We start from the raw sequence: 22358 nt of genomic DNA, 5'->3' as shown, positions 1-22358 counted from the left end.
GATACCCTACAACTTGTAGGGTTGCCAGATTCCGATTCGCAAAAAGCTGGACATTGGTTTTTAAAAAGCTGGACAAAACAAAAAAAGCTGGACGTAAAAAAATACTGAGAAAATGATAATTTTGGGTTTGTGTAAATAATTTCACAGTGATACACCAACAAAATTCAGGTGTTCTCACTTCGTTAACTTAGTTTTTAAGAGCAAAAGATGTGAAAAAGCGAAATTTTTGAAGTTTTAAATTTTTAAAATCATAAGTACGTAAGCAGTACGTAAAGAAATTGACTTTCGCTCGCAATAATATATAAAACATCATCTGTTCAAGTGTTGAGACATGTGGTCAGTGATGATAGAAGCGGAAAATCATAACTTAGTTGTATAACAAATGTACAATCAATGTTGGCTAACATGATTTGACAAAGAATTTTCGCCCAAGTTATTGCAGTGTACTAAAAAATTATATTTAGCTGGACAAATTAATTTTAGCATAAAACTGATCAAGCATCCAAAAAGCTGGACAATCCAGCCAAGTCCAGCCAGGCTGGCAAGCCTAATACCCATTGTCACCACTGATGGTGGTGGATGGTACAAAAACGCTCAATTATATCGGGCGAAATTTTGAAATTTGGATCTATCAAGAATATAGGTATATACTCAAAGCATGCTATCTATCTATCTATCTAGCGAGCGAGCGAGCGAGCGAGCTAGCGAGCGAGCGAGCGAGCTATCTACTCTATCTATCTATCTATCTATCTATCTATCTATCTATCTATCTATCTATCTATCTATCTTATCTATCTATCTATCTACCTATCTATCTATCTATCCTATCTATCTATCTATCTATCTATCTATCTTCTATCTATCTATCTATTCTATCTATCTATCTATCTATCTATCTATCTATCTATCTATCTATCTATCTATCTATCTATCTATCTATCTATACTATCTATCGTATCTAGCTATCTATCTATCTATATATCTATCTATCTATCTATCTATCTATCTATCTATCTATCTATCTATCTATATCGATCTATCTATCTATCTCCTATCTATCTATCTATCTATCTATCTATCTATCTATCTATCTATCTATCTATCTTCTATCTATCTATCTATCTATCTCTATCTATCTATCTATCTATCTATCTATTACTATCTATCTATCTATCTATCTATCTATCTATCTATCTATCTATCTATCTATCTATCTATCTATCTATCTATCTATATCTATCTATCTATCTATCTATCTATCTATCTATCTATCTATCTATCTATCTATCTATCTATCTATCTATCTATCTATCTATCTATCTATCTATCTATCTATCTCTATCTATCTATTATCTATCTATCTATCTATCTATCTATCTATCTATATATCTATCTATCATCTATCTATCTATCTATCTTCTATCTATCTATCTATCTATCTATCTATCTATCTATCTATCTATCTTATCTATCTACTTATCTATCTACTTATCTATCTATCAGCTAATATAAGTAAAAAGCAAAAATAATAGTGCCCGTCTATAAATTTTATAAATATATATGAATTAATTAACGGTAAATTAAATTCATAATTATTTTTAATCCTACTAATAAAAATTTTATATTATATTAGCTATACCCAGTGTGCTTCCCTACAGCATCGTAATGAAGTAAAAGAAATGTTATTGTAAATTTTCAGTCTGTCCAAGATACATACATGTATGTATATCTGTAATATCAAAAAGTCCTCAATATTATCGAAAATTCAAAAAGTACAATTAAAGAACGAAAAAATAACTGTAAGTACTCCATTTTAGATTTCCATTCACATAAGTTCCTGAATGCTTAGTTTTGAGTTTCTATGTTTAATATAATTGAAAACACAAAAAGTACCAGTTGATGAACGAAAAGTAAATGCCTAATTTTATGTCTCTAGGTTAAATATTATAGACAACTCAAAAAGTACCTAATGAAGAACGAAAAAGTATCAAAAATTCTCTTTTTATGGGTTCTCATTTACTCCGGGCTCTACATGCTTAATTTCATGTTTCGAGATTCAATATTATAGAAAACTCCAAAAATACCAGTTAAAGAACGAAAAAGTACCAAAAAGTCTCCTTTTATGGGTTCTCATTTACATGCTTAATTTCATCTTTCTAGGTTCAATATTATAGAAAATTCAAGAAGTACATTTTGGAGAACGAAAAAGTACCAAAAAGTCCACTTTTTTATTTAGATTATCATTTACTCCGGGCCCTACATGCAGAATTTCATGTTTTTAGGTTCAATATTATAGAAAACTCAATAGTAATTTGTCATGATTCTAGGATCATATTATAAAAAACACTAAAGTACCAGTTAAAAAAAGAAAAAGTACCAAGAAATAGTCCTTTGTACCGGATTTCCAAGTAACACCCCATTGGTATATTTAGTTTTACTAAATCTATCAATTTCTCCAATTTTATTAAAATTGAGTCAGAGAGTTTGAATAAAATCAAATTTTCCGTTTTTTCCCCTTTTGGTAACTTTGACTCCTTCATAACCTAACGAAAAAATTGATAGATATAGTAACACTAAATATACCAATGGGGTGTTACTTGGAACTCCGGTACAGGTACTTTTTCGTTTTTTAACTGGTACTTTTTGTGTTTTTTATAATATGATCCTAGAAAATTGATATTAAGCATGTGGAGTCCGGAGTTAATGAGAATCCATAAAAGGGGAGTTTTTGGTACTTTTTCGTTCTTTAAAAGGCTATTTTTAAATTTTCTATAATATTGAACATAGAAACATAAAATTAAGCATGTAGTGCATCAAGTGAGAACTAATAAAAGGGAACTCTGTGGTACTTTTTAGTTCTGCAAAAGGTACTTTTTGAATTTTCAATAATATTGCACCTAGAAACATGAAATTAAGCATGTATTGTCCGGAGTAAATGAGAAACTTTAAAATAGAACATTTCTAGTGTATAATTCAGATAATTATTAAAACTACTTTAATAAAACGTCTGTATATCGTCAGTATATTATTGGTTTGGCCAATACGCCAAACACTTGTTATTGAGAAAAACGAATAAGAAGGTTTAGATAAACTTTTCTCAAAATTTACGTGATAGATTTTTTTTTAAATTTTCACACTTGATTTCGACATATGTTTTGAACAAAATTATAGATTTACACACCGTTATGTAAAATTGAAAAAAAGTTATTAAGATTTTAATGAAAACAAAAATTGTCTATATCAATTTTTTATTTTTGTTTTCCCTTTTTAGGGTCTATATCCATACAAAATGAGTATTTTTTTATGCCCTCCATCGAAAAAGATCCGAATGAAAACAGCTAGAAGGCTGAAATTTTTCACAAATATTTTTTATTTATGTAGGTTGCTTGGTATTGAAAATGGACAGTATCGGACAACAATTTCACCCATAGCCCCATATACATACATAAGTGTCAGAATACAGTTTAAATAGTCAAACCTGGCTTAGAAATACTAGTATAGCGATGAAATTCAACAAAAACTAGTTTTATAGGAAGCACTCTATCAAATTTTATGAGCATCAGCCCATAAAAATGACTTTAACTATAGGCTTAAAAATGCCATTATAATGATGAAAATCGAAATAAGAACGTTCTATAGTAACCAAAATGTTTCAACCAAATGGTTTGAATATTGGTCTGTATCTCTTTCACGTATGTATATGGGACACCGGTGTCCCAAGATTTTTTTTAATTTTTCTTGATGCAGAGCGTAATTTTGAGTTCACAGCTACAGTAAATAGTTATTTCCATAGAAAATGAAGTTCTTTTTTAGAATTTGATGGCACTGCAATCTAAAAAGAATAATATCCTTCGATAAGTATTCCAAAAACCTTAAAATATTAGTTACCTATTTCTATATCCCATAATACATTCTCAATCTGCTATGTTGGATGAACATTCTGATGGTGTTTTTAAGGTAGTAAATCTTCATCAAACATCTTAATGGCATGGAACTATAACAAAATGTCAGACAAGCAATTAAATAAAATAAGAAAAAGTTTGTCAACAAAAGTTTCCTAGTGTAGACCAGGTCTTACCAGACCAGCACATATTTTCGCTTGTATTTATAAAAAAATCTTATTTTGCTTTTAATGCACTCAATAGTTAAAGCACACTTTAGCCTTAAAAACCATTAATAAAATTGTGATATTCATAAACAAATAATAAACGTATATTAACTATTGTGCTGATTTATGTTTAAGTTGGCAGCACTGTACAATATGGCTGTCATTTTATGTGTTAGTGTTGCGTACAATTAGGATAAAATATTCGTTGATTCGGTTTTCTTAATTTCATATTTTTGTTTATAATAGATTTTTGACAATAAAAACAAACTTTTAAGAAAAATAAATATATGTATATATATGGCTTTAATAAATGTCTATTTAGTTCAGATGTATAAATATAACATATAATTTCTAATTATTATTAAAAGTATCCGAATAACGGATATTTTGCGACAAAATATACATCACTATGACACATTTTCTTATTTTTACTTATTTTCCTTGTAATTTTTGATAAATTTTTGCAAATATTGGTAAATTTCTTTGATATTTGACTAATTTTAATGCCGGCGAATATATTTTGCATTAGCATAACACTAATCAATATAATTTACATGGTTAATTACTTTATGGCATTATATTTAACCAACAAACTTTGAAAAAGCCAAATCAAATGATTTTGTCCATCATTTGGTTGACAGTCGGGCATTTCCAAATTGCCTAAAAACAGTGCTGGTCAATTGGAATATTGTCAAATATTCATGCATTAATCCAATAATGCCTAGATTTGAGTTTTTTCCTCAAAATATAATCGTTTAAAAATTTTCTGGGATTTTATTTACAAATTTGTAAACGTTAAAATTAGAATTTTTAGATTTTATTTTAAAAGAAACCATAATTAGTTTTCGCAATCAACCTAAAATTACCGGAAAAATCTTTATCTGAGAAAGAAATTGTTAAAAATCAACTTATTGTTGGCTTAAAGAAGGGTCGAGCCTACAATAAAATTCTTATAATTGTCAATGGTTTATTGAAGGTGTTTTAAGCTATTTCACGTTTATAAATACGATTTTCCTGAATTTTGCCTAAAATTGTTTAATAAACCTAAAATAAGTTTTTATAAATACAGCCGTTTATATGTATACAAAAACTGTCAAATTATGTATGCTGAAAAATAACAATCAGTGTAATAGATCTGTCAAAATCCATATACAAATAATGTAAACAAGAATTTTAAAAACACCTTGTTATGTGTGCTTTGATCTACGTTTTTGTTATGGCAGTGAAGCAAAACAATAGTGATTAATTTGTTTTCAATTTTTGTATGAAAATTGTGGTCTATACGCCAAACAGTGGCGTGGAGCAAAACAATACCTTTTAAGTCTTAAAATTGTGGATATAGACCAAAGTTAACACCTGATATCTCGGAAATCGTATCAAATATTGAAATGGGTTTCGGAATCGGAAAGAGGATGTCCAAATCCACTCCTAACTCAATTTTTTTAAAAATGGTCGGTGGGTCAAACCAATAATATACTGACGATATATAAATTAAATAGTTTTTGATTATAAACCATTCAATTTTAGCAATTTTTTTTTTAAAGTTTTCTTATTGCTTTCCTACCCAGCAAAAAAATTTTGAAGTTGTTAAAGAAGAAGGGATATTTTCATGATTTCTTTAGTAAGTATTCTATTTAATGCATTTTTAATACATGCCTAAATTCTAATAAATTTGTCATCAGTGAAGGCATGAAAAATGCACCCAAATTCACTCATGTAACTCCACTATAGGAATTGTAATATTTTACTGTAATTTGGTATTCTCTGAGGAGATTAAAAGAAAACGTGCATTTCATACAATAAAGATTAAAAATTACATTAATTTTTTATTCGATTTTTGTTAAAATTAGTAATATTAAGTCCATTAATAGGAGAAGGAAAAAAACCAAGACGGCTTAACGGATTTTAAAACACAATGGGTATTTTTCCTCTGCATGAATTTAAATCCAATCGAAATCAGTTAGTTATGTTTTATCTTATTCTATTTTTATCAATATCACGCAAAAAAATTATTTAAATATTGATAATTCAATCGAAATACCATTAATGCATTTTTAAATAAATATAGTGCACCAATGAAAATTCGCTTGAGAATCATCGAATATTCATTGGTTATGAGAACTCATTTAAATGACGAACTATTTTTGCAAATACGAACCCATGCATGCCAATGACACGCTAATGTTAAAATCATGCATGTTTCCCCTAAATATGAAACAGTTCATTATCAGTTCAACCCATGCATTTACTACTTTTTTTGCACGTCTTTTTTTGCTGGGTATTAACAAAAATAACGTATGCAGAAAACATAAAGAACAAGTAAGAGTGCTATATTCGGCTGTGCCGAATCTTATATACCCTTCACCATAGTGTATTTAAAAATTCATTTTCCCGACTATATCATTATTATAGCAATAGCAAAACATAATGAACAACAACAATGCTAAATGAAATAAACACACAAAAAAAAATACACAAGACAGTAAAACCAACAGACATCCAAACATACGAAACAAAATACAGAAAAAACAAAAACATAATACACAACGCAATGAAACCAACAGACATCCAAACATACGAAACGAAATACTCAAAAAAACAAAATACACAAGGCAATGAGGCACACAGCCATCCAAACATACGAAATTGAATGTACCAAGAAACAAAAACAATATACACAAGGCAATGAAACACACAGCCATTCAAACATACGAAACGAAATACTCAAAAAAACAAAATACAAAGGCAATGAATAAGCATTGTTGTTGTTGGTTATTTTTTATGACATTTTCAGAGGTTGTCTCGGATTTTTGCTTATATCTCCGTTGTTTATGAACGGATTTTGCTGATTTTAAATAGAAAACTTCTCGAAAGCATGTCTTTTATTGAAGATTTGGATCCCGAAGATACCTTGGGTCTTCAGAAAACTGATTTCAACAGACAGACAGACAGACGGACATGGCTTAATCGACTCCGTTATCTATAAGGATTCAGAATATATATACTTTATGGAGTCGGAAAATTATATTTTGGAAATTACAAACGGAATGACAAACTTATATATACCCTTCTCACGAAGGTGAAGGGTATAAAAACGCCTTCATAATGAATAATGTACATTATGCAGAATTTGAATTTGTCAAATTTTGACTTCAATAAGTATTACTCAGTGACCGGGAAAAATAATTGAACAAAACTTTTTTTACATTATTTATTAAGGTGTATATAATCGATTACCATTAAACAAATTGTTTTGCTTTCGTTAGTAGGGAACTTTTTTGCAAAAAAAGAAGCCATGGTCAAAAATTAAAATTTTAAAATTTAAACTTAAATATTTTTATTTATATGAGAATAAAATTATTATAATCAGCATAATTTTACTTTACTAAGTCATATACATTAAAAAAAATTATTTTATCAAAATCGGCGCATATTTGTTACAAGGTCCACAATTATTTCACATTCAAAATTATGAATAAAGACACATGACTCTGTATTTGAAACTAAATTTGTTGTTTAGTTCAATTTTTTTCATAAGATACAATAATATAAATAATTCTAATAATAAAACATAAAATTTATAATGAAACTTAATTTTTGTCCGATAACTGACATAATTTTTATACATACCGGGGTATGTTGGGTATTGACACACGAGGTAAAAATAAAAAATCGGTCTTAAATCGGTTTAAAATATATATATCTAACTAATTTTTGGAAAATGTATAGAAAACTTTACTCTGAAAGCAAAGTCCAATTTCAAGCCGATACGATATATAGATCTCGAGATATATCACTTCAAAAATGAAAAACATACCCGGGTATGTGGCTATTGACAAAACGGTTAAAGGGGACTTTTTCGTTCTTCAAAATGTACTTTTTGAATTTATACATTATATTTTACAGCATCTTCTATGATTTTCTTGGAGCACCCAGTTATTTCAACAATTTGTCTATAGCCCTTACCAAGTATAATTTTTAATGAGATTAATTTGACATTTATAATAAAATCCTCATACTTACTATTTGGATCGATTTCAATTTGAAAATTGTCAACAAATTGTTAAATTTTTATACCCTACACCACTATAGTGGGAAGGGTATTATGCGTTTGTGCTGATGTTTGTAACGCACTAAAATATTAGTACTATACCCACCTTTAAGTATACCGATCGACTCAGAATCACTTTCTGAGTTGATTTAACGATGTCCGTCCGACCGTCCGTGTGTCCATGTAAACGTTGTTATCAAAGTACAGGTCGTAATTTTCAAGATAATTTGATGAAATTTATCATACATGTTTCTTTGGCGAAGGACGAAGCCTATTGAAAATGGTTAAAATCGGTCCATTATTTCACCTAGCCCCCGTACAACTGAACCCCCCGAAAAGGGCTTTTGAGCTCATAATTCTGTATAATATAAATATATCTCGATAAAAGTTCGCACAACTAAGTTTTATACAAGCCTTGATGACCTTGCCGAATTTCTAAATGATCGGACTTCATTTGACCCTAGCCCCCATACAAAATGACTTGAATATCCGCAATTCACTTATTAACACAGTTATTGCAATGAAATTTATCACAGACTTATATTATATTAATATAAATCTATCCAGCGCATTTTATCGGGATCGGTTCACATTTGCTCCTACCCCCATATCCCGTCAATAAATTGCTTAAATAAATCGGAATCAAGGTAATATTCCAGATAAATGCTTTATTATGAAAAATAGATCACATTTAATATTCATAACTGGTGTAGGGTATCATATGGTCGGTCACGCCCGACTATACTTTCTTACTTGTTATATTATATTATAGACTGAAGTAAATGAGAACCCATAAAAGAGGACTTTTTTTATATTTCTAAAATATTGAATATATAAACATAAAATGAAGCACGTAGCGTCGTGACTGAACGAAAATTTATAAAAAGAGACTTTCTGGTACTTTTTCGTTCTATTAATAATACTTTTTGAACCTAAAAACATAAAATTGGACACGCAGCTGCCTGATTGTATTAAAATCTGTATGAGAGGAATGGTTGAAAATTTAACATGCATCATCTTTATTTAATTAAAGTCTATAAAAAGTTACCTTCTGTTACATTTTCGTTCTCCAACTGACATTTTTTGAATTTCCTGTAAATCATTATTGATTGAAAATCTATGAAATATAGAACCTATGAACCTGTATGAAAATCTATAAGGGTGGAGTTTTTGATATTGCAGATATACATACATATATGTACATAAATGTATGTATATTGTACTGGTTGAAAATTTACGATAATATTTATTTTATTTCCATACCAAAATTAGCACTAACATAAGAAATGGGTGTGGACATAGTATAACCGCCCTTTTTTGGCGAAGTTATTCTAACCTTTATTGTGAACTTATTAATTAAATGTCGCTTTAGAGAACAACAAAATATTAATCAATAAATATTTTTAATATAATAAGTATAAGTATTAAGGAGAAGGAATACAGAAAATGGAAGGTGCCTTATTTGAGATATTCTTCAATCAAGGACATTTTTTAATATAATTATCTTTGTATTAAAACTATAATATTTTAATAATAGTAATATTAATTAGGGACTAAAACTATTAAAATCGGATTGATAGTTTAGAAAATATACGATGACAAATTTAAGGCTTGTTGAAAAAAGTCCTAAAAAATATTAATTTTGGACCTCGACAAAATCTAAACCGTAACGAATTTAGAAATTTTGGAGAACTTTAAATTTCGTATTTACACGAAGAATGTGTGTACCGAATTTCATCGAAATCGGAGAGTTCAAAGTCCTACTTCTTTGTTCGAATTTTTTTTAAATTACTTATGTATATTTTTCTGTGTGTCAAGAATTTAATTTCATTAAAATTATTTTAATTTAATTTTTCAAAAAAAAATTATGAATGATGTCTTATTTTGTTACAAGCAGTTTCTGTTGCGTCTCAGATCTTAAAAAGAATATATTCGGAAACATGGCAATTTAGTTATATCTGTATTTTTTCTACCTAGAAATTTTATTAAAATAATAAAATAATATTTTTTTTGATGAAATTTTCAGATGTAGTTTCGTTGTTGTTTTTGCTCATATCTCCGCTATCTATGCAAGGATTTTCCTTATTTTAAACTTCTCCAAAACATGTCTGACAGAATTATTATTAGAGATTAGGATCCCGAGGATATATGAGGTCTTCAGAAAATTAATTTCAACAGACAGATGGACATAAATCGACTTCGCTTAGCGGAGTCCGCTATCTATAAGAATTAAGAATATACATATGTACTTTATAGGGTTGGAAAAATATTTTCGAAATTTCAAACGGAATGACAAACTTATATACATATACCTTTCTCACGAAGGGTATAAAAATTAATATTTTTTCATAACTTTGTTAATTGGTTTTATCACTTTTTGTAAAATTGATTTTTTTTAATAAATTATATCATTTCACCAAAAAAGTGAAATTTTATTTTACTTGTGAAAGAACTCATTCTTTGAAAAATCATAATTATTATATGAAGGGCCGTGAAAAAAATATTTCATCGGATAGCGTCACATTTGTTCAATTCACAATCAAGTTCTATACTGTACCTACTAAAGTGTAGTCACAGTGATTGTGAACAGATCTTTGCAACAAGTCATAAGTTTATGTTCTCAATGAAAAAAAAAAAAAAAAAAACAGTCAAAACAAACATACATACATAACAATATCAAAATAAAAAAATAAAATAATATTAAATTAACTAAACAAGCGAAATAAATCAAATTAATTTCTTTGAATTTTAAATTCTATTATTTTCCATTTTAAACTAATAAATAAACTGTTTTTAATATATTTTTTTTTTTTTTTTTTGGTAAATAGCTGTCTGTTTGTGATTTCAGTGTTACCATTTTATCGTTTTTTATGCCAGAATCGATTGAATTTTTTGTTTTTCTGTTATAATTATTAATTTTAATAAAAAAAAAAAACAATGGACAACATAAACTTTCTTACAACATTCGAAAAACATATGCAAAATTGTCGTAAGAGTTGTATAGAGCTTTTGCATAGAAAATTCCAACAACATTGTTATGACTATTATAGCAGCTGCTGACATAGTACGCATACAACGATACAACATCGTATGTGAATTGAACAATTGTATGTATTTTAAGTTCTACAGTGAATTGAAATACTCAAAAAAGTGGACTGAACTTACCTTGGCAAATAATAATTTATTGGATGGTGAATCTTTACCCAATCTATGTTCAGTAATTGAGCAAGCATCCATAAACGCTTGGGCAATTCCACTCAGGCTGGCATCGACAGTAACTGTTTTATTTACATCAAATATAAAATCCGGATTTTTTATAAAATTAACCCAAAATCTTAAAGGCAAGCTGTTTGACTTCCATGCATGAACAATATCAGTGTCATAAATATCGTGTCTTCGTGCAGCTTCATCTAGTAAGTCAAATAACCATTTTACTGCCGGTGGTAATTCTTCATTAACTGTTAATATAGTAGCAAAAAAATCATCAACAAATTTTTGTATAGTGCCTTTAGCTGCCAAAAGCCGTGTCAAATAAACTTCAGGTATGGTTTTGTGTGTACGTTCACCAGTAGTCGCACATACTGATCCAGAATTATTGGTGTTGTTACCCCCCTGATGATATTGCTGAATTTTTCATGTTCATATAATGATCGGGCATTAATGGTTTTATTAAGTGATAAACACGAGGCTGTTGCAGGCCGGATTCAATATCGTTGTTCATTATAATATGAGATTGTGAATTATTGATGTAATAAACTAAATAAAAGAAACATATTTATAATTATTAATATTTCAAATATAACTCTATTGTAAAACAAGTTAGAGTGTTATATTCGAGTGTTATTAAATACCATCCACCTAGAAGCTACTTTTTATCAAAACCCTTCTACATATTTTTAGATATTTACAGTCTATAGTCTATAACGACTTTTAGCTTAATAATCCATTATTAAAAAAGTATATGCAAAAACAGTATTTTAACTAAAATACATTTTAATGTTGTTTTAGATTTGATGCTGGCAATGCCATTATTTTATTCTGTCAATATTCATACAATATTCATAATGTTGTATATGAACGATTATTAGTTCATTTGGTATTCGTGTCTAATATTATTTTTTATGCTTTTATATAAAATAATTGCTTATAATAACATAAAAATGGGGTTGTATTTGTTTATTTAATAAAAATAAAGTATAAATCAAATAAAACAACTAATGTAATTGCAATATTATATTTTGATTAAAGAAAGTAATCGAGTAACGTTTTCTTTAAATTTGCATTGATATTTTACACATCACTAAACTATTTTATAAACAAAATTTATATTTTTGGCAAAAAGAAAAGAAAAAATATGGAGACAAAGCCTGAAAATAAAAGGAAAAGTGTATCCATATTGTTTTTTATTTATTTATTTTTTTATAATTTAAAATTAACACAACAATATTTTTCACAAAACGTCAACAGTTATAAATTGTAATAAAATAATGACATTTGACTTTAATATAGGTTTAAAGTACGGTTGAACCATTATTAATTTTCGTATTTTTAACAATGGTTTACTACAGGTATTTTAAGCTAATTATCGTTTTTGGATATACTTTTATCGAATTTAGCTTAACAACGGTTAGTAAGCATGTTGTAAGTTTTTTTGCATAAGACTGTTAATATATTGTGAATTTTTAAATATGGCTTCCGTATTTTATACATCCATGGAGCTAATTTTGATCCAGTCCATAACTAATTTATGGACCTTTTATGGAGATATGACCAACTATTGGCCAATCCGGACAAAATTTTGAAGAATGATTTATCGATACTCAAAACTCGGATTTTATCCGTATATACTTACATATCGTCAGATTTTAAATATTAGTAATTGCTTTTATATTTTTATTTTTGACTTTGCAATAAATATGTATTTTCCTCATATTTAAGCTGGGGGTCCACACCACGCGTTCTACACTTCTTCGCATTCTACGCGGCTGTCAAAGAAGTGGAATCAATGTTGTAGCACACAAAGAACAAAAGCGTAGAATGCCTTGACGCGTATAACGCTTAAAGTAGATTTACTTTCTACTTTTGTAAGCGTCGGACGAACATGTCAGCTGATTTTGACAATTTATATTATATTTTGAATGTGTATTATCAATTTTATTATTAAAATTTTTAATAAACTAAAACCAGTTAAATTGTGAAAATATAAAAAAAAAAAACTTAAAAAAAAGCGAAGTTCTTTATAAAAAAAGCAAAAAATTGACGCTTAAGAAGCGTAGCATGTAACTTGAGGCGTAGGATGCAAAGAAGGTATGAAAAACGAAATGCTTTGACGAGAAAACGCGTAGTGTGGACTTCCAGCTTTAAAAATATGCATACTTAAAATATATTTCTGTTAAAAATATTTTTAGTATTTTTGCAAAAAATATTTACTCATACAAGCTCAAGGCGAATTCAGATAAGGTGGTGGCAGTTCTGCAACAACAACATTTTACATGTATTTTGTTTTTGCATTTGGTTTACGTAGATGTCAAAAACCATAAGTACGGCGAATTCATTTGATGAACAATTTTTGTAAAATGTTTATATTTTATTAAAAAATAAAGATAAAGATATTAAAATTTGTGAGAAAAATATATTCTGAATTGAATAATGTTTGTTTCAAACGAAAAATTCTATTCCGGCAGATTAATTTGCAAAATTTAAGTGAGTGCCTGAAGTTAAGTAAAACTTAATTTTTTGTGAAAAATAAACATAAAAAAGTACATATTCATGAAAATATTATATTAGGAATGAATGAATATTTGTTGCCGGACGGGTAAATACTTCATATGGGTTTTGTTATATAAAGCGTTCCGGAACAGACTTTTTTAGTTAATCTCTTTATCTACATAGTGTATATATAAAATAATATTGTGTAATTTGTTAACATTTAATAGATTTCAAAATTGAGCCATAACGTAGAAGTTAGCTGCCGCCAGCCGGGTAAATACTTCATATGCGTTTCTTTATATTAAGTGTTCCGGAAGAGATTTTTTTTAGTTAATCACGTTATCTACACAATTTTAATATAAAATATAAAACAAAATTGTGTAATATGTTAACATTTAATAGAAAAAAATATTTTTCTTAAATAACATATTTGTATACATACCAATTATGCCATTATTTAAATAAAATGATATTTGTTTACGAGATGCTTGGTATTTTCAGATTTTTTACATAAATAATTCAAAATATTAACGAAGTTTTTCTCCGTTTAACGGACATTTTTAAATATAAAAATGGAAACAATAACAAACTTTGACAGCTACGTAAACCAGGCGAATTAAGAAAAAAATTATCAGCTGATTAAATAACACCACCTTATATGAATTCGCCTTGATACAAGCTATTGCATATTGCACCTTACAGACAAATATAAAATTTTTTCACATGCAATATATTTCGCAGCAACTCGCTAACATATTTAGAATACCCACATATTATTTATATTGCTTGCCTATAATATAAAAATATTTTTCTATACAAATTATTTGAAGTTAAATATATTCAAGCCATACAGGCAAAAATGTACGAACTTGAAATGTAGGTGAAAGATTAGCGATTAAATTAAAAATCCTCGAAAGATGTTTTTGAGTACTCAATTAGTTAATTTTGTTTGCAAGTTTAAGCGCCCAATGGAGGTGGTTTAATCTTAAGCACGAAATGCAAAAGTGTAAACAGCTGATGCAAAAAAATTAATAAAATTTGTATAAATATAAACATTAAAATGTTCTATTTATTGATTAGTATATATGGACACTTCAAAATAAATTTTTTTGTTTTTAATATACATTGTTTTGATAACAAACAGTGAAGTTTTCTGTTGTTTTGTATGGCAACACTGTGAAGTTTAATCTTGTACTTAAAAACATCAAAGGGGATTAACATAATTTAAATTTATTTTTAGATTAACTAATCTGATTATTAATTGGCATTTGATTACCATCTCAAAAACCCGCTCTAAATAAAACGATAGTAGCGACTATGAGTTTGTAATATTTTGACTGCAAAATTTAAATATGATTTAATATAGGAACTTATTTATGTGACGACGAAAACACTAAATGAAACGATAGTCGCGACTATGAGGTTCTAATATTTTGACTACAAAATTGAAATTCATTCGTAATTCAGATCTGGGTGAAGGAATATCGTCGTGCGTCATTGCCATTATCTCTTAAAGGTAATCAGGCCGTCCTTTTTGCTCTGCCTTCGAGAGTTTTACGTTTCACTACCGCATTGGTTTAGTGTGTGGCGTCGGATAACGGTACCGCGTTACTGTTTTTCGTGTTCTACATATTAACCATATGCATTCGGATTTATAACCCAACTTATTAAAGTAAAAGTGGAGAACATGGTGGAGAACCATAAAAAACTCATTGGATTTTGGTGGAGACCATAAAACTCATTAGCTAAGTCTGAGCGATCTGGCTTCCTATACAAAGGTATAGGTCGTTTCGGTAAATTTAAATCAAGGCGAATTCAGATAAGATGGTGGCAGTTCGGCAACAACAACTTTTTTCATGTAATTTGTTTTTGTATTTGGTACGCACTGATTTGCTCTGCCTTCGAGAGTTTTACGTTTCACTACCGCATTGGTTTAGTGTGTGGCGTCGGATAACGGTACCGCGTTACTGTTTTTCGTGTTCTACATATTAACCATATGCATTCGGATTTATAACCCAACTTATCAAAGTAAAAGTGGAGAACATGGTGGAGAACCATAAAAAACTCATTGGATTTTGGTGGAGACCATAAAACTCATTAGCTAAGTCCGAGCGATCTGGCTTCCTATACAAAGGTATAGGTCGTTTCGGTATTTGTTGGACAAGGCTTCTTGGATTGTTACCTGTCACTATGCTTGCTTTATGCGGCGCCATTTAAATTTTTAGATTCCAAAAAAAAAAAAAAAATTGAAATCAAGGCGAATTCAGATAAGGTGGTGGCAGTTCGGCAACAACAAATTTGTTCATGTAATTTGTTTTTGTATTTGGTACGCACTGATCTCAAAAACAATCATTTAATGAAAATATTTTGTGAAATTTTTATATTTTATAAAAATACACATAAAATTTTGGAAGATTATTCTACCCTGAGTGGAATAATGTTTGTTACAAATGAAAAATTCTACTCCGGCAGATTAATTTTGCAAAACTTAAGTTAGTGACCAAAATTATGTAAAAGTAATATTCTTGTGAAAAATAAACATAAAAATGTAAAAATTTATGGAAAAATTATATACCGAATGAAAGAATCTTTGTTGTAAATGGAAAATTATAATAAAATTATAATTATAAATTATTATAACTTCATGTGAGTTTTTTATATAAAGTATTCCGGAAGAGAATTTTTTAGTTAGTCGCTTTATATACAAAGTGTAAATATAAAATATAAAACAATATTGTTTAATTTGTTAACATTTAATAGAAAAAATATTATTGTTATATTAAGTTAATACATTCGTACCAATTATTCATTATTTATATCTATAAGAAAAATATTTGTTTACAAAATGCTTCATATTTTCAGATTATTTACATAAATTATTCAAAATTAGTATTTTGAAGTTTTTTCTCGGAAATTTTTAAATATAACAAGTCAGAGTGCTATATTCGGCTATGTCGAATCTTAAATACCCTCCACCTGTAAGCTACTTTTTATGAAAACCCTTATAAATATTACTAGATACGTATTTAATAAATTGTGAAAGTTTAAATTGTGCTTCCATGATGAGGGTGCTATCATTTAGAAATCATATATACCTTTTATGGAGATATTGGCCAATCCGAACAAAATTTCACAGAATGATTTATCGATAAAAAACACACTGTGTCGGATTTTATCCGTATATATTTATAATTGGATGAAATATATTGGAAAAAGTGACTTATGGAAATGGGCCTTATATGAGAACTAATTTTTGAAAAAAAAAAAAGATTTCTTATATACACAAAATGTCCTTATTCCGATATCTTTATTTATCACTTAAATATGCGATTTTCTGAAGTGGATCTTATATGACAGATATTAACAATTATGGACCGATCCGAAAAAAACTTATTTTTATAGCCTATTTATACCCTACACCACTTTAGTGGAGAGGGTACATTGGGTTTGTAACGCACAATAATATTGGTCCTATACCCACCTTAAAGTATACCAATCGGCTTAGAATCATTTTCTGAGTCGATTTGGCTATGTCCGTCCGTCCATGTAAACCTTGTAAAGCTTGTAATCAAACTTCAGGTCTCAATTTTGAAGATAATTTAATGAAATTTGGCACATGAGATTCTATGGTACCGGAGACGAAGTCTATTGGGAAAAAATTTCGCAGGGTGTTTTATATCTACTTTAAACACATTCATGATGAATTTAATACCGATAATTTCATTCAGTTATGTAATATGTGCGATTACGTGGTTATCGCAAATGGGCCTTTTATGGGAGCTATGCTTAATTATGGACCAATCCAAAAATATTTTGCAAAGTGATATAGGTACACACAAAACATATTTATGTTGAATATTATTCCAATATTTATACCCTACACCACTTTACCTTAAAGTATACCAATCGGCTTAGAATAATTTTCTGAGTCGATTCAGCTATGTCCGTCCGTCCATGTAAATCTTGTAATCAAACTACAGGTCGCAATTTTGAAGATAATTCAATGAAATTTGGTACATGATCTTCTATTGTCCCTGGGACGAAGGTTATTGAAAATGGTTACGATCGGTCCATTATTTCACCTAGCCCCCATACAACTGAACCCCCCAATAGGGCTTGTAATCCTTGTAATCAAACTACAGGTCGCAATTTTGAAGATAATTCAATGAAATTTGCCACACGATCTTCTATGGTACCAGAGACGAAGCCTATTGAAAATGGTTAACATCGGTCCATTATCTCACCTAGCCCCCATACAACTGAACCCCCGAATAGGGCTTGTAAACTTTGTAATCAAACTACAGGTCGCAATTTTGAAAATGAATGTTGAAAATGGTTAACATCGGTCCATTATTTCACCTAGCCCCCATACAACTGAACCGGACTAATAGGGATTTTAAGTTCACAATTATGTTAAATATACTCGTATCTCGACAAAAAGCTGCAAAACCAAGTTCTATACTAGCCTTGATGACCCTCATGGATTTTTTAATTATAGGGTCTCATTTGACCATAGCACAGTGGTATAGGAAAAAAAAGAGGGAAATAATTCGGTAACTTCTAAACGGTTAATCCGATTTTAATGAAATTTGGTATGCACAAAGAGGAGGTGTTGTCGAGTTTAGGTTTTGAATTTGGACCTTATAGGCCAACCAGGGGCCCGGCGGGGGTCCTCAAATTAGGACACCTCGGCTATGTTAAATTTTTAAAACGATCCTATTTCTTCATTTGAGTTCCGATTTAAAAAAAAAATTCGTATATAGAATTTCCTCATCGAGCACTATAAATTATCTCTTATAGTTTAGGAGATATTCGCATTTGAAAATTAAAATTTTAAAATTTTTACCGTCCTTACTTTAGTTTTTTTGATAATAGCGGGTCCAAATATTCCCATTTTTTTTTATTCGCTTAACAACAAGTTTATATATCAAGCAGTGAAAGAATTATGTAAAAATCATGACTGAGTCCAAAGTTATAGGCATTTTAATTTAAAAAATTAAAAAAAGGCGATTTTTGTCATTTTTTTGGGAAAAAAGTATCTTTTTCTTTTTAAGTTATCTAAAAAGTTTCCAAGAAGATGTATATAGAATTTACACTTTTTGGAAAGCTGACTTTACATAAAGTACGATAACTGAAACAAAACCTAAAAATTTTTGATACCGAGGGGACCAGGTCCATCCAAAAAAACCCCATTTTTTATGGAAAATTCAATTTTGAGCAAAAATTCTCAAATCGCATAGTCGATATCAAATTATAGTGACCTGTTTTATATGACCCAATATGTTCTTAATCATTTTGTAACGGGTTTCGATAACCCTGCCCCTGGTATGGATATAATAGGCAAAAAACCAAAAAATCCCATTTTTGGGATTTTTTAAAACGTTTTTGAGAATTCCGTGATTTCTAATAAGAAATTAATTTTGGATTTTGAGTAAAAAAATCTACCTAACTGTAAAATTTCATCAAAAAATATTCATAAATAAAATTTTTATTGCAATTTGAAAAAATTATATCTTCGCAAAAACTGAATAAAAAACATTTTTTAATTTTTTTTTTAAAAAGTATTCCGCGAATTTTTTAATTTTCAAAAATTATATACAGTTTTGACAAAAAAAAAATAGACAAAATTACCTTTCCATTGATATATAACATGCCTACCTAATGTTTTTTAAGTGACAAATTAATTAGGGAAAACTAAACATCTTTTAGAAAATTTACCTAGCACTATTATTTTCATTCATATATGTAACAAATTTAAGAGTTAACCTTATGGATGAAAATAATAGTGCTATGTAAATTTTCCAGTTAGGTAGATTTTTTTACTCAAAATCCAAAATTAAATAAAAATTTCGAATTTTCTTATTAGAAATCCCGGAATTCTCAAAAAAGTTTTAAAAAATCCCAATAATGGGATTATTTGGTTTTTTGCCTATTATATCCATACCAGGGGCAGGGTTATCGAAACCCGTTACAAAATGATTAAGAACATATTGGGTCATATAAAACAGGTCACTATAATTTGATATCGACTATGCGATTTGAGAATTTTTGCTCAAAATTGAATTTTCCATAAAAAATAGGGTTTTTTTGGATGTTCCTGGTCCCCTCGGTATCAAAAATTTTTAGGTTTTGTTCCATTTATCGTACTTTATGTAAAGTCAGCTTTCCAAAAAGTATAAATTCTATATACATCTTCTTAGAAACTTTTTAGATAACTTATAAAGAAAAAGATACTTTTTTCCCAAAAAAATGACAAAAAAAATCGCCTTTTTTTAATTTTTTAAATTAAAATGCCTATAACTTTGGACTCAGTCATGATTTTTACATAATTCTTTCACTGCTTGATATATAAACTTGTTGTTAAGCGAATAAAAAAAATGGCGAAAATCGGGAATATTTGGACCCGCTATTATCAAAAAAACTAAAGTAAGGACGGTAAAAATTTTAAAATTTTAATTTTCAAATGCGAATATCTCCTAAACTATAAGAGATAATTTACTGCGACGACATTTTTTTTTTTAAATCGGAACTCAAATGAAGAAATAGGATCGTTTTAAAAATTTAACATAGCCGAGGTGTCCTAATTTGAGGACCCCCCGCCGGGCCCCTGGTTGGCCTATAAGGTCCAAATTCAAAACCTAAACTCGACAACACCTCCTCTTTGTGCATACCAATTAAAATCGGATTAACCGTTTAGAAGTTACCGAATTATTTCCCTCTTTTTTTTCTTATACCACTGTGCATAGCCCCTACTCAAAGCCCCCTTCAAAATTCGACTTAAATGTCCACAATTTTATTCAACAATAAATGGCTTAAGTATATCTGAGGCAAGGTACAATTCAACTTAAATGCTTTATTATGAAAACTAAATCACATTTTTTGTAACAGGTGTAGGGTATTATATGGTCGGCCTTGTCCGACAATAATTTCTTACTTGTTTTATTTCTTAATTAGTTATTTGTATTTAAGCATTTTTCGAAAGTGGACCATATATGGGAGCTGTGACCAATAATCGACCTATACAGATCTACGTTGGTAATATGATTTATGTTCTTATTATATACATATGTGCGTGGTGATACCGATATTTTTGCCGAAGTTATTAACGATAAATATATTGCCGAGAATATGTACCTTTGTATGGGGGCTATGAGAAATTTTGAATCGATGGTTTTGAGTTTGAACATTTTTTATCTCTGGGTAAAGAAAATAACGTGTGACAAAATTCATTCCATTATCTTTAGTAGTTTCTGAGAAAACTACTCAAAAATTAGGAAAAAAATTTAATTTTTTTCGAGGTAGTCTGAAATTTTTACTCATAACTTTTTACGTTGTGGACAGATTTGGCTAATTTTCTGCTTAGGACAATAGTGAATATTTTCAGTGAATTTGGATGATTTATTTTGCTTAGTTTTAAGGTGAGAGTGTTTGAGGCAGACAGACAGACGGACACAGCTAAATCGACTCAGAAGTTCATCCAGAATATATATACTTTGTTGGGTCTCAGATGAATATTTCTTGGTGTTACACTCGGAATGACAAACTTATATATACCCTGTATCACCACTGATGGTGGTGGAAGGTATAAAAATGAAAACAATAACAAACCCTGACATCAGTGCGTACCAGAATAAATAACACCACCTTATCTGAATTCGCCTTGATTGAAATATTATTTAATACTAGCTATACCCAGTGTGCTTTGCTACCCTAAAAGGAATATGTATAAATAAATACCAGATTTATTATATGTTACATATGAAAGATGTCAAGCAAATTATTGCAAGTTCGCCAGTTTCTATCTATCTATAAAAAATTTGAATAATATAAGAGTTTCCAAGATGCACGAAATTTTGTATTTAATTCATATATGTTGTGCCAAGCCACCCATTGAAAGTCCGCCCGTTATGCCAGATTTATTATATGTTACATAAATAATCACATGAATTTCAAAGTTCTCCAGGTAAAATTTGAAGATTCTAGCTCTAATATTTTCTCAGATGTTCTCCATGTAAAATTTGAAGATTCTAGCTCTAATAGTTTCACAGATATACGATTTTTTCTATTTGATTCATGTGGGGGCTTCAAGACCCCCCGAGATGAAAGTCCGCTTTTTTTCCTCCAAAATGTTCAGATGAATATTTAAGTTCTTCGTGCGAAATTTGAAAAATTTAGTTCCATTAGTTTTCCAGATAAATGAATTTTTGTCTTTAATTAATATGGGAGGTACCGCTCCACAGTGGGCCAGAATCGAAATTTTTTGGAAATAAACGGCTGATCCGATCGGTATAAAATTTGGCGTGAGCGTATTCGAGTTTAAGTTTTGAAGATGAACCCTGCAGATGCCCCAGGGACGGCGCTGTGGCGGCTCAAAATAGGGTACCTACGACATGTAAAATTTTTAAACTCGTGCCATTTTTTTGTTTTTAACCCAAATACAAAGATTTTTATATCCGAGTTATAGGCATTTAAAAATTTAGTGATACAAAA

At 29.1% G+C, this 22358-nt stretch overlaps 1 protein-coding gene across 1 annotated transcript in view; it reads right to left on the bottom strand.

The window, feature by feature from the left end:
* Positions 1–22358, bottom strand: part of LOC119602155 (plexin-B) — a 327104-nt gene that overhangs the window by 124916 nt on the left and 179830 nt on the right. The window contains exon 7 of the mRNA XM_037953517.1: positions 11325–11915. Within this exon, the coding sequence (XP_037809445.1) occupies positions 11764–11915 (152 nt within the window). The 3' untranslated portion in view covers positions 11325–11763. The remainder of the gene's footprint in view (positions 1–11324; positions 11916–22358) is intronic.

Source organism: Lucilia sericata, unplaced genomic scaffold, assembly GCF_015586225.1.
Source record: "Lucilia sericata isolate MDLA Ls3-8-SP2 unplaced genomic scaffold, ASM1558622v1 Contig000211F_arrow, whole genome shotgun sequence".
NCBI classification, from domain to species: Eukaryota; Metazoa; Arthropoda; class Insecta; order Diptera; family Calliphoridae; genus Lucilia; species Lucilia sericata.
Note: the sequence above shows the minus strand (reverse complement) of the source record. Positions and strands in the feature narration are given on the sequence as shown.